This window comes from Micropterus salmoides, unplaced genomic scaffold (genome assembly GCF_014851395.1).
Source record: "Micropterus salmoides isolate LMB-PRFRI ecotype aquatic unplaced genomic scaffold, ASM1485139v1 Ms_hic_scaffold_2, whole genome shotgun sequence".
NCBI classification, from domain to species: Eukaryota; Metazoa; Chordata; class Actinopteri; order Centrarchiformes; family Centrarchidae; genus Micropterus; species Micropterus salmoides.
In genome coordinates this window covers 4,719,909-4,732,716 of record NW_024041150.1, presented here as the reverse complement: position 1 = coordinate 4,732,716, position 12,808 = coordinate 4,719,909, and the positions used below count along the sequence as shown (strand labels likewise).

The following is a 12,808-nucleotide window of genomic DNA, read 5'->3' as shown; positions in this document are numbered from 1 at the left end:
GTCTTTGTGCTATGATGCACTCGGAATCCTGACTAAAAATCCTCAAATAAACTATTGCTCTGTAGAAAGTCACACAGCTGTTTAGCAACTGCTTTCTCCAGGACCTTAGAGAGAAATGGAAGGTTAGATATAGGTCTATAGTTGGCTAAAACCCCTGGATCAAAGGTCGACGTTTTCAGAAGAGGTTTAATTACAGCTACTTTAAAGGACTGTGGTACATAGCCCGTTGATAAAGACAGATTGATCATATCTAGTAAAGAAGTGCTGACTAAGGGTAAAATTTCTTTAAGCAGGCTAGTCGGGATGGGGTCTAAGAGGCAGGTCGATGCTTTAGATGAAGTATCAGTAAATTAAAGTAGTTGTCTTGTCTCTATCCTTTCTATTAACCCTCATTTTCCCTCCTGTTTTCTCCCCTTTCTCTCTCCCCATGGACGTCACTAGGATTGAAAGAGGGGGGGTGGGGCTCCTCTATTTTAGAACTACACTTATGTCAACAACCAGTGAGGAAGCCAAGATGTTAAAAAGTACTTTCATCTCTCCTCTATTGAACAAATGTTACTGCAATGTTAGCTTTTAGACATGTCAAAGCTTTTGGGGGGAATTTACCTAGGCCAGAGTTTTTCTGTAGGCTATGATTTAAAATGCTATTCAGCTTCTCATGTAAATGTGCGATAAAGTAATATCATCTAATTCCTTTCTCTATCAGATAAGTTGCAGGTCCAAATAATGCTGTTTAATTACACTAAATACTATTACTACAGAGAACATTGGTTAAATCAGTGTGATTATGCTCTGTAGTTTGGCTTGCAAACAAGTATACAATAAATACTTAATAATTTAAGCTGTTAATGAGGATCTTATTTAAAGTGGCAACTGACTGAATTTACTAAGCTGATGGCAGATGGAATAAAAGATTTGGAGTGAAAATTACTAAATGTATGGATGAATGTACATATGTTTTGCTTTAATTTTGTGTTTATGTGTTTATATCCGTGGGTATATGATAATGTATAGCCTAGTCTACATTTAGGCAACATCTACATATTTCATTTATTACAGCCAATAAATGCAGAAAGTTAAGTTGGGCAGAAGATAGCAAATATATATCATGAAATAATTTAGTTTAGGCTCTACCTTGGTGCCTAGAACTGCTAATAATTGCCTGTTGTAGAAGAAAAAAAAACACCCCACATTTCCATAGACCTGCAGACCACTACTGACCTAAGAATCAGCTGCCCTGTGAATCTCCTGCTTCTCTCTCCCTCTCATCAAATATCTTCCTATCAACAGGGATACTATGACATTTAGATTTCACTGACAACAACATTCTATGGGGACTGATGTTTTGAAATACTATAGAGATAGGCTATATTAATGGTAATATCTCACTTATACATAGCTAAAGTTAAGCAAGAAATGGTCATCAACAACAACTTACAACATCACTGTGTATCGCTCACTAATTTGAATCAACCTAAATTTAATGATTATTTTATGCCAAAACAATACAATTATGTTTGTATTATTTTTTTCATATGTATCAATATTCCAGTTTCACTTTTTCGAGTACATGTCTGAACTGTAAAATAAATAAATAAATAGGCATAATGATGTCCATGTCTCTCTCCCTCTTTCTCTGCCTGCCTGTCATCATTCATACTGATGGACTGCTGATATCACTGCTGTCCATTCTGCAACAACACACAGACGCCAAAAGCTTGTCTATGGTCCCTTTCCTCATGAAGACATACAGGACTAAGTCTGCAAGAGGGCTCAACCTAATACAAATAAGAGACATGTTGAAAAAGGTATTGCCAGTGTTTACTAAGAGGAACGAAATGATTTTGGGCAGGAACAGCAGCGTGTAAATAAGCAGCACCAGAACCAAAACTCCCACAATTCTTCGTTTTTCATCAGAGGGGACCGAGATGGAAGCAGACAGGGCTTTGAGAGTCCCAACCAGGAAGAATATTAAAAGTGGGAAGGGAAGGAGGAAGAAGATGGCTGTGATTGTGTAGTACACCAGACCATCAGAAAAGAAATAGTAAGGGACAACATTTGCAAAAGGAAGCACCCAGACCAGGACACAGATCACAACAGAGCTCTTGATGGTTCGTCTGCAGCGGTACCACAGTGGGTGGGCGATGACCAAATACCTGTAATACAAGATGGACACAAAGTCTTTGAGGAGCTTCAGAGTTATAAACTAATATAATGTTCAGACACAGAAGGAGCTCCACACATACTGGATAGACAAATGCAAATGCTCCATATTCATATAGCGCCTTTCCAGTCTTTGCAACCACAAAGTGCTGTTACACTACATCGAATTCATCATTCACACACATTCATAGATTGGTGGAACAGCCACCAGGGGCAATTCAGGGTTCAGTATCTTGCCCAAGGACACTTCGACATGCAGCCTGGAGGAGTTAGGGATTGAACCGCTGATCTTTCGATTAACAGGCAATCTGCTCTACCTCCTGAGCCACAGCCACCCCTAGATAGACAGATAGATACCTTTCCAGGGCGATAGACACCATGAAGTAAATACTGGCAATCAGACCAAAGATGTAAATATATGCGAAGATGTAGTATATCTCAACATCTCCAAGCTTTGCCACCTCAGTGATCAGGAAGCAGAACTGAAGGAGGTCCGCAATGAGAAGGTTGATGACGTAGATGGGAGCAACATGATCACTTCTCACCTGCAGGAAAACATTGGTAAAAGTCAACAAGCAGTTGGAAACATGTTGTGAAGTCCACCTCCTCCCAAATCTGTCATCTTGCTCTGCCCAGCAGCTGCAGTCAGAGCCATTTCTGACTTTTTCATCAAACAGGAATCTCAGATATGACCCACTGGCCAATCACTGCAGTAACAAGACTTATTTTTAAAGCTGCAAGCAGCGTTGGGCGGGCCCTTGTAGCGCGTTGAGGTGTGAGGCACCCGCATTGCAGATTCTGGAGCTTTGCCAGTGCAGCTGTGAATTTGCTACGCGCCTACACAAAGGTGTTATACGTAACTTCCCGTGTCCCCTTTGTGTCTGTTCAGAGCACTTGGCGCTACGACTACAAATGAATATGAAACAGTTATCAACATGACATCATCAATGTGTTGAGATTTTTCTGAGACAGTTTTGAAGTAGATATATCTAACCTGCAAGAAGTTGTTCGTCACAGCATAAACATAGTCACTTCCTGTTGCCAGCAGGTGGCACTGGGACTACGGGTGAATTTGGCTTGTAGATGTGTTCAGGGCGGTACTCTTATCAAACATGTAAAGTTTGGTGCAGATGTGAGAATGTAGACTGAAGTTACAACAACTTCCTCTTTCATGGCGAACCGTTTGTTCAGCTTTCAGCAGTTTAGAGTGGACAGCGACAATCTGAAGTCGGTTGGACAAATTCTCCAGGAGGAGTTTGTTAAAGTACGGAGCCTGTAAATCATCCAAAAATGACCGTGTTGGGATTAGGTCAGCTTTTTGGTGCATCTGGACATGATACACGTGGCACAGAAATTTCGTATATGTAAGTGAAACGTGCCGCGGGGGCTGCTTCGTGGTCACTTCCTGTTGCCAGTAGTTGGCGCTATGGCTTTGAGTGAATGTTGGCATGTGGATGTGTTCAGGGCAGGAATCTTATTATACATATCAAATTTAGTGCAGATATGGGCATGTACACTGAAGTTATTACAACTTCCTGTTTCATGGCGAATCCTAAATTTTCGACGCCACGGGCACGCTGGATGAAAACTCACCGTTTGTACAAGTTCTAATCTTCAATGGGTTTAGAATGCGCAGCAAAAATTTTAAGTTGATTGGATTAATTCTCTAGGAGAAGTTTGTTAAAGTATACACCTTGTAAATGGTATAAAATGGGTTAAAATTGCACATTCAATTTAAAATGGCGGACCTCCTGTTGCGTTAAGGGTATGGCTTTTTTGTGTCTTGATATGATACATGTCCCCAAAAAATTTTGTGCATGTAGGCTGAACATAGCCGAAGGGCTAATTTTTTCCAATTTTGTAGGTGGAGCTAGCGAGCCATTTTGCCACGCCCATGTGCAGGGCCCATAAAATACATATACATATTTTTCGCCACTTCTGACATATATGCAAAGTTTGGTGAGCTTTCAAGTATGTTTAAGCCGCCAAAAATGCTTACTTTGCAGAAAAAAGAAAATAATCCCTTCTGTTCCAATAGGGACCTCACATGTTTCATGCTCGGGCCCTAAAAATCACCAACAGTGTGCTAAACACTGTTGGTGATCACTGTTTGCCATGTTTGCCATCTTGGTATAACATCTTAGCATGTGCAAATCTGCTAACTGTATGTTTGTCTACGTGTAGAACCTTATCACCAAGAAAATTCCTCGTATGTGTAAAACACTGCTTGGCAATAAAGCTCCTTCTGATTCTGAACTGCATGTCTTTAGGGTCCAATCAGCTACGTGTGCATTTTAATTATGGAGTATATTATTCCTGTAAGTTTATAGATCAATTCAAACTTTTGTCCCAGCCCCCTGACACTTTGCCCTCAAACCAGATAAAGATTATCTGTAACAATGTTTCTCAAACTGGGAGGCTTGCTAATTTAACTTGAATGGCTTGTTTAATTCAATCTCTCGTGTTGTTAATGATTGATACAAATGAAATCCACTTTTTTTGTCTTTAAAGAGGGACATGACAGAAAAAGTTATTAAATATCTCTCAGTCATAATGTACATACCATAGAATAAAGAGCATGGATGGCAACGAGGGTCAGCGGGAGGCAGATAGCGATGATTATGCATGTCGGCACGAAGGTGATTGCAACTAATTTGTAATACTCTTCAAGCTCATTGTAGTTCTGGTAGTTGGAGGTGATGTTGCTGTAATTCTGGTAGTTGGAGGTGATGTTGCTGTAATTCTGGTAGTTAGTGGTAGCATAGTGTTGATCTTTTGAGGTGCTGTTCATGTAGAAACCTTCCATTCTTCAGAGTGAAACCTGTTGTTTGAGAGAAACATTTGTTGCATTTAACATTTATTTAATCAAAAAGTGCTGATGTGAGGTCATTACTGCCACAGAACATCGTCCAGCTGTTTCAGTAATTTAATGTTTAATGTTAATGCTCTTTGTTTTAGGACATCTTGCATTTCTCCTGTACTTGATGCCTCTCTGCCCTCAGTGGGGAATTTTATGTGACGGCTTTTCCCTCATGGAAATATAAATCACAACTAACCTCCGAATAAAAGTTTTTACAATAATTTTTTTACAGGAATATAAAAATGAGTATGGATTACAGAAAAGCTTAAGAATCAGTAAATATTACTGATAACAATAATACCAAGTTTGGCATGGGGAAAAAGGTAACTATAACCAAAGTCAGATTATCAATCAATATTTTCTTAAGGATATTACTTCTAGGGCAAGGTTGACTTAGAATTTAACCTATCTATAGGCTATTACCTCAGTTCCTGGCGGACTGAGGGGCCTCTCTCTGACAGCTCAAGAGAAGACCCACCTTTTTCTCCTTCCTTCATTTTTTATATTCAAATCTTTGCACACTGCTCAATGCCACGTTGACTTCCTGTCTGTTTCCAAACTGCGTCACTGCAATTCAGAATTCTAGGTTCTTTCCATGTTATCAAAGTTCAGAAAAACAAGTCATTTATCTGACATCCCCCCTGAGTGCACTGCTTCCCTTATAGCTCATGATTTTATTGGCAATAACAACCAAAAATGGAAATGTGTTTTTGATGATAGCTACTTGAATAGGTTCCTTCGGTTGATAGCAGAAGGAAACATCTTAACACAGCTTGTTCTTTTTCCCCCCCAATCTTATCTTCCTGTCATTTGTCCTAATAACAATGACTGAGCAGTTATAATAATGACTGTTTCCTGCACATAGGCCTCTTTTATTTCCCACACCTCTGAGTTTGGATGAGGAGGTTTACATGACTGATTAATCCACTTGATGAACCATCTGCAGATTTTATCTTTAAGGGACAGCCTAAAAAAAAGCCTTTATAAGCCTGTTCTCAATATCTGGACTCCATTTCTGAAATGAACACACTTCCAGATGAGCTGAATGAGTTCTATGCTCGCTTTGAGGTTGCCAACCTCAACCAACAGCACAGGATTGTGGCCCAGAAGGGTATATGGGACAAGCACTCCGTGTCACTGGCAGAGGTGCGCATGACTCTGAAGAGAATAAACCCACAGAAGGCAGCTGGGGCCAGATAACATCCCTGGGCGGGCACTTAGGGTATGCTGACATTTACAACCTGTGCCTTTCTGAAGCCTCTGTGCCTTCCTGCTTCAAAGGTGTGTTCACACTGAAAGTGAATTTAATATTTGCCTCGCTTTACTCGCGCGAGTTTGACCGCTGGACATTTTGAGTGTTCACACACACAACGCGTTTTAAGCGAATAAACACAGCCCGCGGATACTACAGCTATAAGAACCCAAAGTAAACCCTTTGCTGTGATTTAATTGCAATAAAAGGATCAAACTGATCCTGAATATAACTACAATATGATGCCGTTTTGTTAGACATTTGAATTCATGCTGTCAGCAAGTCAGCAGAAAAGGTTTGTTTTCTGAATGGAGTTCGGAACCTGCTGGGCTATGCTACGCTAACCTGTTCACAGTAAACAACAATAGTTGGAATAAATTTACAGACACACATTTTCTGAACTCACCAGGTAGTTCTACTTCCTTGCTTTCTTTTCCCCATGTCCAGCTTTGTCCGGTTTTGATATAAATATGAAGCAGTGGTCAAGCTGAATTCTGGTGCCATCCGACGCTAACAACAACCGTGGAACCGGATGTGCACGGAAGCTAGCTGCCGAGAAGCGCAAGTGAAGAAAAATCGAGTTGTAATCCCAAAAACTAAAGTAAAAAGCTAATTTAATAAAAGCAGTTAACTCTGAGCTCCTCCTGCAGGTAAACAGTGCAGCTGTCAGAGCAGAATCCAGACCGACTACGGGTGTTTATTTGTCTGAAAGCTGCAGCACTGCTCTCTGTACACTTCCCCGTTCTTTAGCAGCTCTCAGTCGGCCAGTGGATTGTCATTACACCGCTCGCCTGATCCTCTCCAAACAACACTCCCAAGCCGCTGACAACATCGTGTCATCGCCCTAGTTGATAAATTTGACAAACGCCTCTTTCACACTGCCCGGAGCGAATTTGCGTCTTTGCATTGAGTTTGTATGTAATCAAGCCGCCTAAAACCCCTTTCGGTTTGCATATAGACAGAACCGGTCCACTGATGATGTTGTCAGTGCTGCCATCCATACTGCAGTCACACATTTGGAGGCTAAGCACACATATACTACAGCTCAGCATTCAACACGGTCATACCACACAGGCTCTCCAAAAAGCTCTTTACCCTCGGACTTACACTTTCCCTCTGTAACTGGGTGCTGAACTTCCTGACAGAGAGACCCCAGTCAATGAGAGTAAGAAACCCGACATCAGGCATCAGCACAATAAGCACAGGGACAGCCCAGGGCTGCGTGCTGAGCCCTATGCTGTACACTCTCTTCACCTATGACTGCGTGACTTCCCAGACCAACACCAGGATTATAAAGTTCACGGACGACACCACCGTCACTGGAGTCAGCATATAGACTGTCGGCATGGTGTTAGGAAAATAACCTCTCCTTAAATGCTAAGACCAAGGAGATGATTATTGATCCTGGGAGGAGGAAGGAGCAGCACACGCCTATATACATTGGTGAAACAGAGGTGGAGAGGGTGAGAACATTCAAATTACTCGGAACCTGCGAGGATCTCACCTGGTCTCACAATAGCCACCAGCTTCTGAAGAAGGCACATCAGAGACTGTACTTCTTAAAAAGGCTGAGCAAATTTGGCATGTCAACCAAAATCCTTAGTAACGTGATCACCAACTCAATCACAGTGTGGTATGGAAACTGCATTGCCCAGGACTGGAAGGCTGTCCAGCGTGTGATAAAAACTGCACAGTACATCTTTGGAGCAGCCTTCACATCACTACAGGACATTTACACCACCAGGGTGATCAGAAGGGCCCACAACATCATCAAAGACAGCACACAGCCACAACAGTCTCTCCACTCTTTTGCCGTCAGGGAGACGCTACAAAAGTGTGAAATAGAGGACAAAGAGACTATCAAGCAGCTTCTACCCACAGCCCATCAGACTGTTGAACAATGAATAAAACACTACCTCCCCCACTAATATTGGCTTTCTTTCACCTTTTGCACTCAGGTTTTTGCTTTTCACGTAATCACAGGCTGAGAGATATGTTGTTTATTGTAATTAATTTATTGTAGTTAATACTTTTATATATTTTATATTTAGATATTGACATAATTTCATATTTTTTATATTTTAAGGGAGAATTGCAAAGTAAGATTTCCATTGTATGGTCGAAAGCCGTTGTGGGTATTTTACTGTGCATATGACAATAACTTCTTGAATCTTGAAATGACTTTAAAACAGTATTACTTTGTTATTTAGAGATTTCATAATTCATCATTCTTTCTTTACCTCATTTTAAGTTATTTAAAATACTCCTGTTAAAGAAATATTGTAAGCCAGGTTCAGGTCTAATGAAGGTTTGGAGACTGATGGCTTATATAACATGGTTTAATGAGTATCACCCAAGGGGACATGGCGCCAGCATAACTCAGCAATTCACCCTTAGATGACCTGGGAAAACTTGTGTCATAGCATCCCTAAATTCCTTTACTCCCGGCTCATCACGGAAGAGAGTGTATAAACCCCAAAGTAAATAAAACTCATTATTCTGTACACAGTCCAAAGCTTTCTGCTTGTTACAGTTTGCTTGTTCATTTGTCTTTATAATACACTTATGTGAAAAAAAGTAATATGACAAAATTTACCTTCAATAGCAGCAAGATCCACTCAACGTTCCCTACTTTAGTAGCCGATGTTTTGTCCTCTGAATCCAGACCTCAAATATGGCAGGTGATAACGTGCAGCAGTTTGAGGATTATCTACACCTGTTCTTTTGAGGAAAGGAGTAACATAAATATGTAAATGATGCATCACAAAAATAGTGAACACACAGAGAAGGTTAGCGTGCCAAAGAACTGTCACACTCCACAACATTTATTTGACTAAGAAATGTGCATGTGATCCACTCACACTTCATTTATGTCCAGTTATTACTTATTCCTCTTCCTGGAAAATCTAGATTTAAAACCTGTCTTAATAATTATGCTAATTATCTTTTATAAACAACTACCTGACGACACAGAGGGATGTTCTTTAGTGCTGGTGTGAGTTAATTACGGCAGTCACTTAAGCAGTTTTGTATCCAGATCCTTCAGTGACTTGAGGTCACCAATCCAAGTTTTGAACCATCTACATGTTTTTCTTCAATTACACAATTTGCACTCTGCTTCCTTGACATTTATTGCTAACCTTGCTTGTTAACCACCATTTTAGCATGCAAATAAATCAGGAGAAATTGCATGTTTATGTCTAGCACAAACATACAGCTTGTTTAACATACTTATCGTTATGTTATGTTTAGCAGTGACTGAGAAAAAAACAGGTCACCTTCTTATTTCACTCAAAAGATCCAGATAAATGCCTAAATGCATTTTGACTCTGTGCACTCAACCTTTACAGGAAGGAATCATTAATCATTACTTTCTATTACTTGTCTTTGGTTACGTGTCTTTCCCTTGGAGAGATCTTTATCAATAATCATACTGTCACAACACATGAAACTCTTCTGTAATCTCTGTTGAAATCCATGAACATTACCTAAAGCTGGCATTAATGATGGGTCACCACAAACAGCAAATAAATAAAATAAATACAAGTAAAAAGGGAAGAGCATTTTATAGATAATTTCTAAACCTAAAGCTTTATTTCCTTCCCAATTTTACCTCATCTTCAATGATTGTTTTTATTCTCTGTTGTGTCTTTGTTACATAATAAACATTTAAATATCGGACAAAATGTACCTTTAGAACCTGCCTGACAACAATGACCTGCATGAGTTCTATACATAGTTTGATGCTTTGTGTTTTGCATACAAACCTGCTTCTGTCAGGCATGAACAGTGTATGTAAAGTATTTCAGAACAACAGGCTGGAATAACAACAGACATATACACTTGTTTTTGTAATATTAAAATTTAAAGCCACCTGCTCGTATATAAATCCAGTTTAAGGCTGTTTTGCAGTTTGTTCAGCTTTTTTAAATTATTTTTTATTATCCATCTATTAGTAATTAACAAATATTGGAGACTGTCAATATTAACATATCAAAGACAACACATAGGACGTTATAATTCTAAGAAATAAGAAAACAATCAGCTCTCGTGCAGTAAACATTTTTATTTTATACACAGGTAAGAGGTGTGACAGCAGAATGGATAATAAAAGAAAATTTAGCCTTAAAGTCTTAAAGTGGATAGATATATGAGCTGGTGGCTGCATGTATGGATGTTAAATCAAATGAGTATATGTACATATTTCCTGTTCATTCAGAAATTTATTTTATTTTTTTAATATATGGGTTTATTGAGAGAATACAGTACAACAAGCCGTGAACAACTCGACCCCATCGCCCTCCCCGATCCCCCCTTCAAGGTACTAGTAAATAACTCCACAAAAATATTGGAGTGGATACAATCAGATAATAGAGTATTCAAGAGTACAAGAAAAAGCTTGCACAGACCAAGCTTAGTCTTTTGGCAGAGTGTGAAGTCTTTCAAAATAGGAGATGAAAGGTTACCACTGGGAGAAGGATTTTGTATTTGATTTTCTCAAATTAAGGAAATACATGTCTTTGAGCGACAGAGCTTTTGAAGGAGGTGTTGGGGATTTCCAACAAAGTAAGTTTCTGTACCGTGCCAACAGAGTCGCAAAAGCTACAGTGTTAGCGTCTTTGGACGTTGAGAGAAAATTCACCATTTCAGGTGCACCAGAAATAGGTAGGGTAGGGTTCCAAGTGGATAGTCAGCACCCATGACAGAACGTCAAACACATAGGCCCAGAAACTGGTCAGCATGACCAAAACATGTGAGTGAATTGGCATTTGACTGGCACACAGCGGTTACACCTATCATCCACATCTGGCTATATTTCTGATTGTCTTAGCTTTACTAAAATGTTATCTATAAAACGTTTTGAATTGAATTAATCCTAGTCAGAAGTGTATTCACTCTCTGGATAGCTCTATCTTGCCATTCATTTTCTAATTTAATATCCAGCTATTCGGAATTGAGCCCAGATCTTGAGAGTTTAAATCACCACAGGATTCAACGTAAATTGGGAAAGTAGTAGTGCATGAAATTTGGATGAGCTAAGCCCCCATCCCTCTGACTCATAATCCTTGGTTGCTTACCTGCCCAAATGAAGGTAGACACAGTCTGATCTGTTGATCTCAAAAATGATTTCAGTAGAAAAATGGAATACATTGAAAAAAGTAAAATAAACTTGGAAATACGGTAGTTTAACAAAGTTTATCCTGCCTACGATTGAAAGAGGCTGTCCCAGCGCATGAATTCTGCTTTCATCTGATCCAGTTGGGGAGTGCAGTTGGCTGAGAAGAGTAAGGAAAAGGGAGCATTTGGATACCAAGATATTTGAAGCCAGAATAGGAAATTTGGATCAAAATGGCTGAACCTGCAATTTGGTTAGCGATTTCATTAATTGGGTAGAATTCACTTTTCTGATAATTGATCTATATCCAGAAAATACCTCAAACCGTTGATGTAATGTTGCAACGCTTTCTCTCTCCCTGACTTGTCACATATGGACGCATGGTCAAGAGCCATCATCGACAGTTTGTAACGCACTGGGGATCCCTTTATTGTCATAGTTCAACGCAGTGGGGGACGCCCTGTAGCGTCGGTTTGTGACGGTAAAGGTAGGTGTATTATATTTAACAGAAGAGACTGAGTAATGTGGTTGTTGGGCCAGAACACTGACTTTGAACCAGGAGACTGGGGTTCGTGTCCCGTGTGAAACAAAAAGTCAATGTTAAATATTTTTATTTAAGTTAGGGAAGCTACACAAAGTGATATTAGTTAACTGACGTACATAGTAATTTAAACCAAACCATGATTTTTTCCTAACCATAACCAAGTAATTCTGTTGCCTAAAACCAACCAAGTACTTTTTGTGACTAAACCTATCCAAATTGCAAAGTTTCACATCATCAAAATGGCAATATTTCAAAATGCTAGCGTTTTTCGTCCTTGGTTCAAACCTATAAAGACTGCATTTCCTGTTAAAGAGGATAAACCAACATGAAGAGCAGAGAGCTGTCTGTGGGAGAAAAGCAAGCCATCGTCAAGCTGTGAAAAGAAGGAAAATCGACCAGAGCCAATGGACAAACATTGGGCAGAGCAAGCACAACAATGTGGAACGTCCTGAAAAAGAAAGAAACTACTGGTGCACTGAGCAACAGACGTCCAACAGGTCGGCCAAGGAAAACAACAGTAGCTGATGACAAAATATGGTGAGAGCTGTGAAGAAAACCCCAAAACATCAGGAAGTGACATCAGCACGACCTCCACAGTGCAGGGTGAAGGTATCACAATCCACTGTTGGAAGAAGACTCAGAGAGCAGAAATATAGAGGCCACACCACAAGATGCAAACCATCATCAGCAGGAAGAATCGGAAGGCCAGAGTGAAATTTGCAAAAAGAAGTACAAAAGTTCTGGGCACAATCTGATGGACTGATGAGACCAATATAATCTCTAGCAAAGTGATGGAAAGGCCAAGTGTGGAGAAAGAAAGAACTGCTTATGATGCGAAGCGTACGAGCTCATCAGTAAAGCATGGTGGAGGTG

The 12,808-nt window shown here is 39.9% G+C and overlaps 1 protein-coding gene across 1 annotated transcript in view; it reads right to left on the bottom strand.

The window, feature by feature from the left end:
• Positions 1–1,252: 1,252 nt before the first annotated feature.
• The window catches only part of LOC119913434 (G-protein coupled receptor 4-like), a 70,712-nt gene continuing 59,156 nt past the window's right edge, over positions 1,253–12,808 (bottom strand). The window contains exon 3 of the mRNA XM_038732862.1: positions 1,253–2,156. Coding sequence (XP_038588790.1) covers positions 1,655–2,156 — 502 coding nt within the window. The 3' untranslated portion in view covers positions 1,253–1,654. The remainder of the gene's footprint in view (positions 2,157–12,808) is intronic.